The 16,480-nt window shown below is 34.8% G+C and overlaps 1 protein-coding gene across 1 annotated transcript in view; it reads right to left on the bottom strand.

The window, feature by feature from the left end:
* Window positions 1-16,480, bottom strand: part of CENPE (centromere protein E) — a 38,328-nt gene that overhangs the window by 8,377 nt on the left and 13,471 nt on the right. The window contains exons 19-37 of the mRNA XM_052682491.1: window positions 16,138-16,260; window positions 15,642-15,776; window positions 14,931-15,108; window positions 14,345-14,499; window positions 13,026-13,337; window positions 11,947-12,258; window positions 10,313-10,471; window positions 9,280-9,480; window positions 7,975-8,256; window positions 7,708-7,863; window positions 6,671-6,892; window positions 5,739-5,901; window positions 5,303-5,520; window positions 4,201-4,338; window positions 3,130-3,330; window positions 2,901-3,047; window positions 2,045-2,257; window positions 1,110-1,316; window positions 365-574 (exon numbers count right to left, since the gene is read on the bottom strand). Coding sequence (XP_052538451.1) covers window positions 365-574; window positions 1,110-1,316; window positions 2,045-2,257; window positions 2,901-3,047; window positions 3,130-3,330; window positions 4,201-4,338; window positions 5,303-5,520; window positions 5,739-5,901; window positions 6,671-6,892; window positions 7,708-7,863; window positions 7,975-8,256; window positions 9,280-9,480; window positions 10,313-10,471; window positions 11,947-12,258; window positions 13,026-13,337; window positions 14,345-14,499; window positions 14,931-15,108; window positions 15,642-15,776; window positions 16,138-16,260 — 3,732 coding nt within the window. The remainder of the gene's footprint in view (window positions 1-364; window positions 575-1,109; window positions 1,317-2,044; window positions 2,258-2,900; window positions 3,048-3,129; window positions 3,331-4,200; window positions 4,339-5,302; window positions 5,521-5,738; window positions 5,902-6,670; window positions 6,893-7,707; window positions 7,864-7,974; window positions 8,257-9,279; window positions 9,481-10,312; window positions 10,472-11,946; window positions 12,259-13,025; window positions 13,338-14,344; window positions 14,500-14,930; window positions 15,109-15,641; window positions 15,777-16,137; window positions 16,261-16,480) is intronic.

The raw sequence follows: 16,480 nt of genomic DNA, 5'->3' as shown, positions 1-16,480 counted from the left end.
TGTACTCTCATCTTTTTGTACTCTTGTCTTCCTGAGGGTTTTGGGAGGGAGGCCCCCACCCCAGAAGCAAGACCACAGGAACCCATGACAAACATACTGAAAAACCTGCCACATACACACAGTTATCTACCAGGAAATCTTTTTAAGCACAAGTTTCCAATTTAATTGCATGAGGGGAAAAAAGTCTTAAAGAAATCTTGTAATTATTCCCACATTTTACACTGTTAAATACTAAAACAAGTGCTGACAGTAATTAATAAATGAACTTCAAAATTTTTTTGTTGTTGTTTTCAACTAGATTACAGAAATATTTAACACAGTACTCACATTAAATACATTCTTTACGAATCAAGTTTTTATTTACCTTTCCCTTTGGAGTCCAGAATTTAATGACTTGTAAAAGCCTTTCGTTATCCTTCTTTAACTCTTCTTTAAGTTCTTCCGTATTACAGTGGTGTCCTGAACAAGTTTCCCAGAATTGTCTTGTTTCCTTTCTAGTACTTGCTTCCTGCTGCAACTCTGCCTCGATGCTGAGAAGTTCACTCTCCATTTCTGATATATCTTTGAGGATGATCTTCACAGAAAAGGGATCAAATATTTTGTTAGATATATATATATGTATATATATATATACACACATACATATATATATATACACACACACACACACACATATATGTTTGCCCCCTCAGCTACCTATATATGGAGGAAGTATGTTTTAGCATCTAACTATTCCATTTTTGCTACGCTAAAAGGAATTTTGCCATCCCCTAATGGAAAAATCAGACAATCCAGGCTCCTGGGTGCAGGTGGAAGGTGAAAGTGGAAAAATGTTTGTTAGTGAAAATTCATCTAATTGCTAACGGAAATCATCTCAGTATCACATAGAAATGTATTCTACAGGGCAAACTAGTAAACAGTAGTCCAAAGTTTTTTAACTTAATTTTTAGCCACTTTATCAATCCAAATTCTTTTTATGCAATTGGGTAGCGTTAAAAAAGTATTGCTTTTCCCTCCTCAAAGTTTAAAAAACAATGCCCATTAGACTAGTGCAACCATGTTAGATCATGTCTTGAAATACCCAAGTCATTGAAAATTTTAAATCATACCTGTGTATTCAAGTGCAAACTCTGCCACACTTCGACATTTAACTCGTGAGAAGATATTTCATTCTGATTCAAATGACACTTCTTCAAGCACTGAATTTGAACTTGTAACTGATGTTGCTTTTTCTTTTCCTCGTACAATTCCATTACATACTTACTAACAGTAGCATGATAATCCTTCTTCTTTGAACAAACACGACCATACAAAAACTGTACAACAACAACAAAAAAGAACGTTAGGTAGCTTATGTGAAAATAGGAGATCAGGTTCTTTAAGAATACTACTCAAACCTTTCTTGTTAAACATTTTAGGTAATGGTATTTATAAAGATGACTAATATTTTTATTACCAGAACTTTCATTCTATCATTATTTTGCCTCCCTGCCTTCCTTCTCCCTCCCTTTAAATAAAAAAAACCGCACCAAAACTGAGTTTTACTATACTTCTGTTCATGATGACAGTAATTCTTTCCTAAGTCCTTTTAATTTTTTTCTAATAATTGGAGTATGTTTCTCCACAGAACTATGGATTGAGGAAAGTCTGAATGACCACAGAAGTTAAACTTTTTGGTATTTTTTACAAAATAAACAGAAATCTCCAAGGCATCTTGCATATCTTCTCCAAGGAAATAGGTACTCAGATGACTATAATTTGATTTACAAACAGAACACTTCCCATCAGTGAAAATGGATTAGTACTGATGAAATACTACCATGGAAAACAGCTGCATTACAGTAAAAAAAAAAAAAAAAAGAGGTTCGTTTATCTAAACAGTTCCAGTTTTTTAGATATGTTAGGGGTCTATTTTCTTTAAGACAAGCATTTATGAAATATCAAAGCCAGATCATGTAGAATCCAAGCTGTTAATAGTGAGACTATCAAAAAAAAGAAACAAAGTAGTATGAATTATCCACATATTCAGCATTTTAGTTGGTACCTTTAGTTTGTTCAATAAGCTCTGGAGATGACCATTAATTCTCTCATTTTCCATTTGCAATCGATTGACTTCTTTACTCTGTTCCAATGAAAGCTGACTCAGCATTGCAGCTATCACTGCTTTCTGACAATCCAGTTCAGCTTTTAGATCAAGAGACATTGTAGAGAGACAGTCATACCTCTTCCTTATATCTGTGAATGTCTCAAGATGTTCCTGAATATAAATTAAGCAAATTAAGTCACAATAAGCAAAGAGTCATTAGTTATAAATAAGCTGAACATCAGATTCCAGGTTAACCCCCACAGCACGCATAAGGTTTTACAAAGGAACACAAAAGTAAAGCAAGAGCTGAAATCTGTTCTATTGTCACAGATGAAGACTGAAACAGGAAGCTGGGCCCGAATTAAGATTTGTTTACAATCTTAAACACAAGTTTACCACCCAGGCTGCTCTCAGAATAGTGCTGATCTCTTTGATCCTCTTGTGCAAAGATCATGAAATTGCTCCTAACACTCTACCTTCTGTCTTCCTTTGTGAAATGGACAAGCTGCTTTCTTTCCTAGGAAAGCTTTCACCCTAAGTTTAAAGCAGTTAGCAGGCTATGAAATGCAAATATGCTTCAAGGGACTATTGGTAAACTGCACCTCACAAATCACATACAGAATCTATATTACACCTTAAGGCAAATATAGGACAGCCCAAATTTACAGGCCATTACTATCTTCATTTTCAATTTTTAATGTAAAGAAAGAGGACTCACCAATTCCTTATAAATCATACACAGAAGTAAGATTTAGGCTCCTGAATAACAATATTAAATCTTGACATGTATCCCTTAAAAAGTACAGTAGTTCACCTTAATTTCCAAGCTTTTTGCCACCAGGCTGTCATCATCCATCTGCTCTGCATTATCCAGTAAGTTCACTTGAACAGAAGTATCGTTCAGGTCTCTCTGCTTCAGTTTGTTTAGAGCACATTCCAGTTTCTCACTTGTTTCAATACACTACAATAAATGCATACATAATTAAGTAAGATTCAAGAAGGTAAGTTATTACTGACTTAGGTATGTGGCTTGCATCACCAACCATCTCAGAACTTTTCTGCAATTCCATCTTGAGTTGGTCCCGCTCAGAACTGATGTCCTGGAGAAGTTTTTGTAACTCATCTTTTTCTTGATTAATTGATGAGATTTGTTCTTCAAGTTGGAAAGAATGAGTAGCTCTTTCAGCCAATAACAGGTCTTTTTCACTTGATATGCTATTTAGCATATCAGTTAACTGTTGAATCTGTAACATTGGAGGAACAAAAAAAAAAAAATAAAAATGAGCTGGTCCTAGTCTATAGACTCCACTATGAAAACTAAAATGAGTTGTCTGTATTTGACACAAGACAATTCCCAGTAAGTCTAAAATTCATGCTAGCAGCATGAAAAGTTTAAAAACAATTTCAATGTTTTAATCTCTCAGAAGATTAAGAATAGCATTACATCCAGAGAACTCTAGCCAACTTTGGGTTGCACTAAAGCAACGTGAAAACAAAACACAGTCAACATAAATCCATATTACAAAAAACAGAGTCGGAAAATTAACAGAAGATAAACACAATTGAATTGTCCATCTATCTGCTCCAACAATTTGAATACTAATGCTAATTGTTTACCTAAAGTAATCCTTACTTACACTGTTAGGTCCACAGACAAAATAAGTTTGACAGATGAAATGCAAAGTAAAAATTGCAGAAAAGTCTGAGCTGGGAAGATCTAAGCAGCAGTACTTGCTGAATACCAGATACAGTTTGAAACTGTGCAAAGCTCCAAAGATTGCAAACCCACTTGGAATCGTATTGTCTACACAGTGATTTTTGAAGTCTGAATGAATACATAAATAACTACCACTGTATTTAAAATGGATGTGGATTTATGCACACCGTAGTGGAGCAGCCAACTTATCTGAGATGAGTTGAAAGTGCTGCTTCTAAATTTTACTTAAATCATTACAGAATCCTTTGTCACGTTTGTGTTTATTATAGAACACAGAATGACGTGCTGGCAGTTTAAAGTTAAATAGGAGTTGTCTTGACCAAGAATTTAGCTCAGTGATTCAAACATCAGAAAGCAGCACTATAGAGTAACTAGATAAAAACCATAGCCTCCCCACCTTATTTGTTAGGCTGTCCTGTAAGATCTCTGATCTCCTCTGAACCTTTAACAGATGTTCTTCCCGTTCTTCAGCTTTCATTTTCTCATCACTGAGGAGTTCTTGATGACATTTCAACTCCTTTTCAGTTTCAAGAATCTGAGATAAAGTTAGACCAACAAATATTTTAAAAGTTGTGAGATATATGAATCTACTTCTAACACACCAAACTACTATTTCATATGAGTTAAATACTTAGGAAAAAAATCACAAATTGCTTCAGTCTGAACATAGAAAGTTACATATTTATTTGAAAAGTTTATTCTAAGAAAAACCTGACAGAATATTGATAAGACCTTAGCATTTAGTATGAAGAACTGTACAAAGTATGCTATCAAACATGCTTGGACTTACTTTCTACAATTCTTGTTTCAGAGAAGAGGAACACAAAGGAGAAATGTGAACCTCATTCATATTGCTTTAATAACTGTCTAGAAATAATGACTTCACATTAGAGAACTTTATCATGGAAATACTGTCAATGCAATTTAAAATTATTTGTGATTATTATAGGAGTAGCATTCCTTACACAATCTCTAAATTTCAAGTTTCATAGCAATATAACTAACACTCAAAAAATACCTAAATTCAAATGAATCAGTAGCACCCTAGATTTAAATCATCTACAGATGGCTGATTCTGAATAAGAATTCCAGCTCAACACTGAACCTTCACCTTCAGCTCAAAACCTTCAGCTCAAAACTATCACCTTCACTGTTGAATATCCAGAAGCAAAATAACAATGTAGAGAATTTGTCACTTTCAGTGTTAATTTCAGAGCTCAACAAGATATACTGTAGCATTCAAAAAATATCACCAGAGTGTTTAGGTAATTCAATATATACATTTGCTCATTCCTTTCTAAATGAAGTAGCCTTAGATAAGATTTTTGAAAGAGCTCATATATATCCTAAAATACAATTCCACAAGACAGAAATTAAAAAACACTGGTGAGCTTTAATTTGGATATATAATATCCATAAGAAACTTTTCCAAAACAGTTTCAAGAAACAGCCGATCTGCTCTCCAACATTTATAATTATTGTACTTAAAGACAAAGCACCTTATTAATACTCTCTTGTAGATTAACTTCCAGTTTGTTCTTCTCTGCTTGAGCACATTCCAGCTTTTCCTGGAACTGATCTCTCTCCTGTGCCAACAAAGCACATTGTTTCCCCAGCTCTTGAAGTTTACTGTTTTCATGCTCTGCCTTTTCTTTTATTTCTTCCAGCACCTGTTGCCTTTCTTTGGTTACTGAATTTAAGTCCTCATTCAACTTGTCTATCTACAAAGATACAAAAGACAAAAAAAACACAAAACAAATGAACAAAAAACACAGTTTAGCAACTGTGGAATTTTTACTAATAACATTTACCATAAGATCATCTATCAAAAAGTAAAATAGCCCAAGTTACTGTAGGTAGATACTTTTTCTCTCTCATTAACCCTTGAGGAGACAGTCTCTAAATTAGTTTTAAGAAGAGTTTATATTACTGTACTTGCCTTTTCTTTCAGTTTGTTTATTTCCTCAGTCAGCTTTTCTTCAGTGTTTTGTAGTTTCTCTTCTCCTTCTGCCAGCATATTTTTCTGAATATCAGCTTGCTCTTTCTGATGCTTTAGTTCTTCCTGCAGACTTTCCATTTCTGTCAGAACTTCTGTCAACTTCAGAACAAAGTATTACATAGCTGAATACCCAGTATGACTTTCTTAAACATTGCTCATTTAGGTTAAGAGTGGTAAGACAAGGCATTTGAATTTCTAGGAGAGAAGTATTTGAAACTACAAATTCTTTTCTGAAATAATTATTTACCTCACTTCCATTTAGTTTCAGAATATAGCAGCTAAATTTTTGTTAGCTGCATCTCAGGTCAAGTTTGTCTGAAATGATGCATCAAAGTAAACACATTTTCTAGGCAAATACTTGGAATACTGAATAAGCAGTATCCTGCTTTCAAAACAAGGAATCAAGACAGAAATTGAATCATTTTCCAAATGATCAATTTGGAAAATCAATTTCAAATCAATTTCAGATCTGGATTTAGCTTTCTTTTTGCCTGCTCATTCTGAGTTGAAATTGTAGAAAACCTCAAACCCTTTGATTTTTGTAACCTTAGATTACTTTTTACTGTTCAGTGCCAAATGTGAAGCCACTGTAGGTTGGAAAAGTAAGAGAAACTTGTAGAGCATTTATCCAGCAGGTGGAAAACTATGCTTAATCCAGAGTGGCATAGTGACCACAACATCTACAAAGGAAAATTAAGAGAGAAATTCCAAAATCCAGATTGGATTAGTAGAGTCAATTTTTAGTTTACTGCTGCTGAGAACAAATGAAGAGAGGGAGGGATACTGAGCAGCTAATAGCTACAGGACTGAAGAAACTGAGTGCTATAAAGCGTCTTTAAAACAATTATTTAAGAGATTTGATACGTACTTTCTCCTTGCTTTCCTGACAATCAGCCTTCAACTGGTCTTTTTCTGTTTTAGAGACCTCTACCATTTGCTGTAGCTCATCTTTCTCCACATTAAGTAAAGCTATTTTTTCAAGCTGCTGAGAGATCTGCTCATTCATTTTTGTTTCTGTTTGTTCTTTTTCCACCAGTAGTTTGCCATACTCAGAAGAGACGCGAGTCAGGTTCTCAGTTACTTCAGTGAGCTGAAAGAACAAATAGCTTATTAATATTGCTAATATATCTATGGATGCTTGGAAAAAAAACAGTAACTTTTTAATTTATGTCCCTTTTTGTGTCTCAGTAGTCAGGTTGATGTAGGAAAAGTGTCAATGGATCACATTTCAAAAGCTCCACCTACACATACGGGTTGTTATAAAAAAAAATTTTACAGAAGAAATATCCATCAGTTTACTAATGTTGCAAACAAATAATGTAACAATTTTAGTGATATGTTAATCATGTTTCAGCATTTCTATCTCATTAGAAAGCATGTATGAAAACCTACAGTTCATGATAATTCCAGAAAAACAACTCCACAGCAGATCTGTATGCTTGGTAGAATCAAGCCTATTTTTTTTTTCTTAAAGCAACAATAGCTTCATATACAAAAATAAGAAAAAAAAAATAAAATTATAATAAGTGTAGCAAGTGAAAGAATGGGCTAAATTGCCCCCTAGTCACTTAGGTATCTTCAGAGTTACATAGCTGAAAGATAACATGTTAACTATAATAACATTAAGAAGTGTAAGACTTGGAAAATAAGTTGAGGTCAAATAGCAGCACTGATGTTTAATATTTGATTCTTCAGCACCAACGCACATTTTGTTATAAAGGCTGTAGCTTACATATCAAATTGCAATTTGGTTATCTTTCCACTTCCTCTATTGTTATGGCCTTCTTTTACAAAGTAGATTAAAAAAGGGGAAAGCTTTAAGTTTTGTTAATACATTTATTGAAACCTTTCAAATTGAAGTCTGTAGAAGATAGAACTTATTTGCTTCACCAAACTATATCTGACCTTTTGTTCCACTTCAGCTGTTTCCTTCAACGCCTCTTGAGCTTTCAAGAGTTGACTTTCTTTCTCTGAAATACTTTCTTTCAGATCCATAATGGTCTCTTGATGTTGTCTAATGGAGTTACGAGCAGATTTCAATTCTTCCTGCACTTCTGAATTCTTTGGACACAAAACAGTTCAAGTAAATTAAAGCTCGAGCATCATTTCCAAAAATTATGACAGAAGTTTACTAAAGACTTTGCCTTAAAGGTATGGAACGGTTTTCATTACCATGCTAATTGCTTCCTGTACGGTGTTTCTCAAGTGGTCTCTCTCACTTTGGAGATTCTCCAGTTGCATTTTAAAATCATCATCTCTGTCTGTCATAGTGCTCATTTCTCGACAATCATGCGATTTTGAAATAAGATCTGTTTGTTCCACTTTTTCAGATTCCCTGTTAAATTCAGTTGCCTTCACTTCCTCCATTTCATGCAGTTTCTTTTGTGTCTGGCTCAGCTCCTCTCTTAGATGAATTAATTCCTGCTCAACAGATTTTTCTCGAATCACTGATTCCTATTTTACACAGGAATAAAAGTCATCACATTTAGAGAAGCCAGTGATAAGAGAATTCTATCAGACCTTTGACAAGCTATTTATGAAAAAAACCACAAAACAACAACCTATGTTTTAAAGGAATTTGTAAATGGAAATTAACAGGATTTGACTGAATTCAGTATTTCAAATTTCTTGAAAAAAAAATACATATATATATATATATATAAAATTTGAGAAGATGTCTTCTGAAACAGGTTGCCAAAAGCAGAACACCACGGCTGTGGTTTAATCCTGAGGAAAAACAAACGTGCTACAAAGATCTTGTCCATGTATCTAGTTTCAACATTAGATAAGATCAGGTTGGATGAGGCCGTGGGCAACCTGGTCTGGTATCAGATCTGGAGGTTGATGGCTCTGCCTATGGCAGGGGGGTTGGAACTTGATGATCCTTAGGGTCCCCCTTCCAACCCAACCCATTCTATGATTCTGTGATAAGATGTCAAGATATTATCTCTTCAAGTCTGTCCACCTCCCCATAAATATTACTTTACAGATATCTTTTTTAAGTTTATATTTTTCAAGTGCATTTATGTATAAAAACACACACATGCTATCAGCATATTCAGTTAAGGAAAATGTTGGGCATAAAGGCCATCAGCAGACCTTGCCTACAAAACAAAACCAAAAAGGTTTCTATGTTTTGAAAAATACATCAGCATCCCTTTCAGTTAAACAATTCTTAGGTTCAAATACTTAACTACAGTACCTCATCTCTATGCAGATCAACCCATAACACCACCATCCTGTATTAAGATAAAATTCTATTTACAGGAAAAGTTTGTCATAGCTTGCTACTAGTTGCCCAGATACAACTGATAGTATTGGTTGAACTGCCTCTTAGGTAAACAATACTGCTTGTGGTGTCTGATGGCCTGCAGTCAAATAGTAGGATCCTTCTCTGGTCTATTTAGTGAACTATTATCACTCAAAGTAAAGTTTAAACACGTATGCTTTGTATTACCAACTTAGCAGAATACTTACCAGAGTTCCTTCTCCATATTCTTCTTTTTTGAGATGTAAACTGTCCAGCTTATCCTGTAATGAATTCTTCTCTTGTGTAAGGGAAAATATTTGTTCCTTTAGCACCTGAAGCTCATCACTTTTTCTATGGCTTTCATTCTCCGCAGCAAGCCTGTCTCTTTCTGATGTGATGTTTTTAAGTTCTTCTGTCATCTGTGATAACTACAAAATATGCAAAGGTAACATCTCCAACAACTCAAAATGAAAACTAAAACATGAAAACTTTCATTTATTCAGCTATGGTATTTTTAAACAAATCTTTAATAAACTGTAACAAATCTGGGGAAAAAAAATCCAACAGTCTTTGGCCTTTCTGTCACCTGTTTAAATGCTAATTTTTCACAGTTTTTTCTCTAATACTGGTTATGTTTTATTTAGAAAATATCTGATAGGAAAAAGCCAAATAAAAACTCACTCCATCTATTTCTATGCATTTGCTCTTTCAAAAACCATGCAAATACTAAGTTAACGTTGATTAATTTATTGGGTCTTGCAGTGTAAATCTACTGTCATCTATTACAGATGGGCCTGCAAAAGGAACTGTTACTGAAGCTGCTGCATAAGGTACAGCACTCTTCCTGGTCATTTGTACACAAGCTTGAAAAACATATCAGCTCCCTGTTACATGTTATGAACTCAGTTTCATTTACAGCCATGTACGAGACTTCTCACTGAGAACAAAATTCACAAACCATAAGCTCTGTTACTACTCTTGGGTACCCCTTATCTCTATTTGCCATCTAATTTCACCTGTCAAGTTGGTACCTATAGCACATATTAGTTAGGAAAAAGTTCATTGTACACTATCAGTTGTTGAGCTCTGTAGAAATTCAAGCTATGAATGCCACTTTTTTGAGTATTTTCTACCAAAGGTCTAGAAATTTAAGAGCAAGAAGAAGAGACTGTAATCAGACAGACAAGACTTGCTTTCACAGAATTGGGAAAGACATTGGCTAGAAACATTTTAGTTTTGAATGATTACAAAACATCTTACCTGTATTTGAAGTTCATTAATAGTTTTCCCGAGCATCTCCTTAGCACTCACAATTTGAGTCTCTTTTTCAGAAATAATTTTCTCCAGCTTCTTAACAGTTTCCTGGGATTTCTGGAGAGAACTCTGTGCATTTCTCAGTTCTTCATGTGCTAAAATGTTCTTTAGAATAAAGAAAATCCACAAGACAGAGATGCTATTTTTTGCCACATTAGTAGGTACTCCGCAAAAAACAAACAAAAAATCCACACCCAAACAAAAACAAAATACCAAAGAAAATTCTCTCCTCTTATCCCCCATATATTTCAATATACAAGGGTTGCTCTGAAAGTAATGCCTATTTTATTATGTTGGCTCGCACCAGGTGGATGTTGGAGTGGCAGTAGAGGTAGAACCTTCTCACCCATAAGCCATTACATTTAGTTGCTGTGTGACAGATGGCAACAGAGGAACAGTTTGACAAATTGGTGTCAGATGTGGAACTGCATATGAAGCAAAGGTGTGTCATTTAATTCCTTCATGCAGGAAAAAAAAAAAAAAAAAAATGCATCCACTGATATTCACAGAGTCATTTGAATTGGAAAGGACCCTTTAAAGGTCACCTAGACTGTCCCTCTTCAGCAGGGGAGTCAGGCACATCTCAATTAGGGTCAGATCAAGCACACAGCCCCTGGCCCAGCCCAGCCTAACCTTGAATGTCTCCAAGGTTGGGGCAGTCACAACCTTTCTGGACAGCCTGTGCCAGTGCTGCCTCCACCACTTGTATTACAAAAACTTTTTTTCCTTACATCCAATCTAGATCCCCTCTACTTCAGTTTGAAACCATTTTCCATGTTCTTGATGAGCCCATAATAAGCAAAGTCCACCCAAAGGAGCACACTTTGTCAAAAAAACAAAACAAAACAAACAAACAAACAAAAAAACCCCCAAAACATTTGGCCCAGGAGTAGTAGGTAAGCAGATTATCAGTGTCTTGGCACCATCAGTCCCCCTATCCCCGCATTGTTGTTCTTACAGCAGTACATCAGGTTTTCCTGATATTGCTGAAACCTAAGGTTGCCTAGGGGACTACTACAGATCACAGAACCTGGCTACAGTCTCCACTCAACATTCTGTACTACTTAATGGCATACAACCTGCACTCTGCTCTCATATCCCTGTAAACAATCCGTACCTTCACTTCCCAGTGAGCAGTGCTACACTTCAATTCTCAAGTCACCTGTAGCAATTATTCCATGGACACTTACAAGGGTCCAGAAGCTGGATCTATCAGAAAACTTCATTGACCCTTGCTTAACATTTATGGAGACTGAACAGTGGGTGTTAGCACAGTTAAGTGGTGGGTAGTACACTTCAGCAGAGGCAACAGTGGATCACCTCCACTGGTGCAGATTTTTACAAGTGTGACATGAAGCCCCCAGTTTATTACTGGCAAAAATACGTAATTAATAGTGGTGATTACACTGAAAAACAGTTTTGTAGCTGAGAATTTGCTCTATCAAATAGTGTTACTGTGCTCTTTGTACCCATTGAGGTTTCCATACAAATAAATAGGAGGTATTACTTTCAGAGCAGCCGACATATCTTTTATAGTTTTTGATATGTACAGTCCACTTCAATAAAGTCAGAATGCCTACCATTGAAACAGTGTCCTTTATGTCTTCTTTGAGCTGGTCTGTCTCAGCTTGGAGTGATTCCTCTTTTTGTTTCAGGTGATCTCTTTCTTGAGTGAGATTTTTTATTTCTTCCCAGCATCCATTAAGCTGCTGAAGAACTGCCTGGATCTCCGAATCCTTGGTCTCCAATCTTGCTTCCACAATCTTTTCTTGCTCTTTTAATTGTTCCATTTCATTTAGCTTGTGATGAGCCTGAGCAAGCTCTTCTTTTACATGAAGATAATGTTTGTGTTCTGCTGTCTTTTCTTCCAATTCTTTCATTTTATTAGAGAGCTTTAATTTAAAAGGGAAGGGAATAAACACTTTCACTCATGTAAAACAGTGTAATATGTACATAATTTCATACTCATCTGCTTAGATAAGCTAGACAATCCTTTCAGTCTTCAAAAGAGTAGGAATTTAATCGTTTCATTAACCCTCTATTTATAATCTTGTCCACATCAATTATTAGTCTCCAGAACCTCCTTAGCAGGAAAATTCTTGCCAAAACACAAACATATGAAATCGTAATCCTGTCAAATCCATAGCTGAATATGACAGCCATATAGTTGCCAAAAGGCTTGTCAGAAGTGCATGCAGCTTAGTTTTCCTTCTCATCCTGTATGAATTTTTACCCATTTGCCAAGTAATGCCGTGATTCTCTGTGGTTTGAAAGATATTCAGTTTTCTTTCTTTTAAAAGAAAATCTCAACAGTTCACTGATGAGAAAGCTTTGTTCCTATGAATTCGGAAAGAATAGGCAGTAACTGCTTATTTAAAATATATTTGCATAATAATGAGTAAACTTAAGAAGAAGAAGAAAAAGTACAGGAAAACACATATCCTTGAGTAGCTTATTTCTTTGCCTATGAAGAAAGAGGCCACTGAGATGCATAATCCTGTGCATCTGAAATTTTATCCATCCGGCAAGTACAACTGATATCCACTGAAAGTAGAACTTCAGTTACAACACTATACCTAGAAAACTACTGTTTATATTTTAAAAAGAAGTCACTTGGAGAATTCTTAGCATATGTCAAAAAGAGGAATATGACACCAACCTCTAATTTCACATAATCCAAAGCTGTTTTAGACTCCTCTGCATCTTTAGACAAATGTTCTATTTGAAGCTTCATTTGTTCATAGTTTTCTGACACAGCTAGGTATTTTTGTTCTAGTTCTTCATGGAGCTGTTTAAGCACTACATATTCCTGATTAGAGTTTACGTATTTAAGCTGTGCATCTGCTAGCTCTTCTTTTGATTTTTCAATTTCCTCAGTTAAAGAGTTAAGTTTAACTTCATTATCAGCTGCCGCAGAGAGCAGCTTTTCTCTTTCCAATTTTAGTAAGCTTAACTCATGTTTTTCAGGAATCTGTCAGGAAAAAACAACAGCATTTAAAAGTCAATATTTGTTATAGCTGTATAATAAAAAACAAATACAAGCAAATACAGAGAGCAGTACATTGCTAGACTTCCAACACTTAATCCCAATAAAACAAAATCTAAATATGTCAGGGAGAAGGAGGGGAACACAAATCCTATTGCACTCAAAAACCATTAAAACTCTCCCCTCTAACTCTTAAGATGTTCTCAAAATATTTCCTGTCACTGTTCTGAGAATTGAACAAACATGGCAAGCTATGGCTCTTAATCTGATTGTACTTTTGACATATCAACACTACTGGCAATACAGATTTTATAAAGGTTTTAACATCTACTTAACTTTTTTTTTTTTTTTTATAAGTAGAAGTAGGCCAATAGTAGGTTTTGGAACATTCTGCAAAATATTCACAATCAAGTTTGTTCAAGATTACTTGTCCTGGACCATAAGCGCATATAAATTCTCCTGTATTTGCTACTGAGTATAACAAATTTGCAAAGTCTTAGGAAGAATTTATAGGAAAAAGTATACTAAACTATGCCCTGCCAGGAAACAAGAAAGTCTGCTTGTAAATTCTGGAAAGTTTAAATTAAACCTTTTACTCTCCAACCAATGTTTCTACTCAGAAGCATTAAGATTTACTTTTACCCATCTAGATAAAAAGTCAGCTTTAGGATAGGTAAAATGGTGTCGTGAACAAGGACAAAACACATGTAGCTGTCTAATGATGACCATGGTAAACAAGCAAGCTTTGTACTAGAAATACTTCATTAGTTATAGTAGACTATAACTGAGCATACAACTCATGATTTATTCCCGTGTAAATACCAAATGCCTGAGAAACAACACCGTAATGAACTTCGTAAAACCTTAATGTTTGATTTAAGATTTTTTACTGAAAACTATCCAATCAGTCTCCATTAATGTGTTATTAGTCAAATGCAATATAAAAAGCACAAAAGAAAGACAAGCTGCAGAATAATTCGACTTTTGTTTACCTCTGTCTGCTGCACCTCAACAGTATTTGGTGGAGGCTGAAGTTCCGACAGCTCATCTACTTTTTTTTGTAGTAGTACATTCTCCTCCAATGCTTTTTCTAGTTCTGCTTTTAAGTCAGATGCCTTTTTTTCCAGATCCAGAAGAGAAACCAGATCTAAACAATCAACAAGTTTTAATTAATAAGAGTGCAAGAGAAGAAAAATAGGTTTTAATTTCAGCAGTTTCATATCATGCTCTGGATGTCAAGTCTACAAAGACTATTTTGTAATTTGTCAGTAATCAAAAGATGGAACTGCTTTGAATTTGGTCGGACTTGGTTAGACTGGCATTCAGTTTATTTCTACTTTCTCCTTGATATCCTTCATTAACTTGATTGTCGTGGGTGACATACAAAGATTATGGAAATCCCAGTTTAACAAATATTTCAAGAAAGTGCTAATGCAGACTGCTATGTGTCATTAGTATCAGAGATTCTGATATTTTATCTTAACTTCAGTGAGAAAAGAGCATCCCTACATCCCTCACATCAAACAAATAAAAGGAAACGGGAGAGGAAAAAAAAAATCAACTTAAACAGAACAGTACCTTTTGGAATTTTACCCTCCATCAGTGAATTTAGCCTTGTGTTTTCTTGAAATACAGACTGCAACTCTTTCTGCAAGTCAGCTTGCATTTTTTTGTAGTTCGCCTTTCCTGCTTCTATTTGGCTTTGATAAAGTTGCACATCCTTTTGCATTTGCTTATGATTATTTGAGAGTTCATTCTTGAGGAAAACAACACAACATGAAGTTCATACACAAAATACAAGTTCACTTGCTTAGCAGTTAATAATTAAATCTGACACATTTTGTGTTATTGATTGGAATAATTTTGGCCTGGTCTAATAGAATTTGCCACCATTAAACAACTTCATTTCTTTTAGAGTAATGTAATAAAATGTAAGATACATTTGAAGTCAGAACCATAGCCATTTTTCCTATTTCCTTTACTCCTTCAGAACTTAAAAGTCCCATCCCATTTTTCTAAATTGATAACTTACTAATCTGACCCCTATTAAAATCAGACATTTACTCTCTTCTCTCATAAAAGACAAAAAAAATGAAGACCAGCTCCTGCATAACATCAGATTTATTTTTATCTTCTTCTTGAGGGTATGCTTTACCATGAGTTCCACAGTGAAAACATTACTTTGAGTATTAAGTCAATTGTCTTTACAGATATCTTTCTCTAGTCTGGGAGCAAACATTGCCAAACAGTATTTTGTACCACTACAAAAGCAGTTTAAAAAGCAATTACCATCCTCTCCTTCAATTCCAAATTTTCTGTTCTGAGAAAAGCAGATTCTTTTTTGGCATCCAAGGCTATGGTTTCACTATCTAAAAGGGATTTATTCAGCCGTTGAATTTCCTCAATTAGTTTATCAGAATCCCCCTGAAAGAGACAAAAACCTCAAAAAATTATGATCATAATAAAGCAAATGTGATTATTCAAATATGGTTAAAATGTACAAGTGACTCAATGTGGTACATTACTCTATCTAAAATGAACAGTAGCACAACACTGAGAGCTGGGATAAAGTACAGAATTCCCCATAGCTTTACTTCAGAGTACCTCTATAAAGTAAACTTCTTGCAGAACTAATACTATAGTAATTTGCATTTTAAGCTTCATAAAATAATTAAAACCTGTTGGGCAGCAGATTTTCATCACATCAAGGCTATGCTTAAGCTTAACTCACTTCCAGAAAAGCAAAACTTAACCTAAGCAGCCCAAGCAGAAAACTCATGCTTACCGCTAAAAGAGATGTCTCTTTTCTTTCCATTTCCACTTTCTGCAGTTGCTCCACACGATTTTGTAATATCTTTATTTTGTTCTCTTTCTCTTTTAGTTGTTCCAGTTTGGACTTCATTTCTGCCTAAAAAACAACATGAAAAGAAGAAGGTAAAAAAAAAAAAAAAATTAAAAAAAAAAAAAAAAACAGTTCCCAGTTTGTTTGTTTTCCTGATAGGAATCTATAAGAATCCTTTTTACATAACAAGCATTATTAAGATGAGACATACCTTTCTCATAACTGGTAAGACTAACTAGAACCCAATCAAGTCAGGGTCATCCGTACCAGACAGAAAAACCAAACC

This window comes from Tympanuchus pallidicinctus, unplaced genomic scaffold (assembly GCF_026119805.1).
Source record: "Tympanuchus pallidicinctus isolate F22 unplaced genomic scaffold, pur_lepc_1.0 scaffold2, whole genome shotgun sequence".
In the NCBI taxonomy this organism is placed as follows: Eukaryota; Metazoa; Chordata; class Aves; order Galliformes; family Phasianidae; genus Tympanuchus; species Tympanuchus pallidicinctus.
Note: the sequence above shows the minus strand (reverse complement) of the source record. Positions and strands in the feature narration are given on the sequence as shown.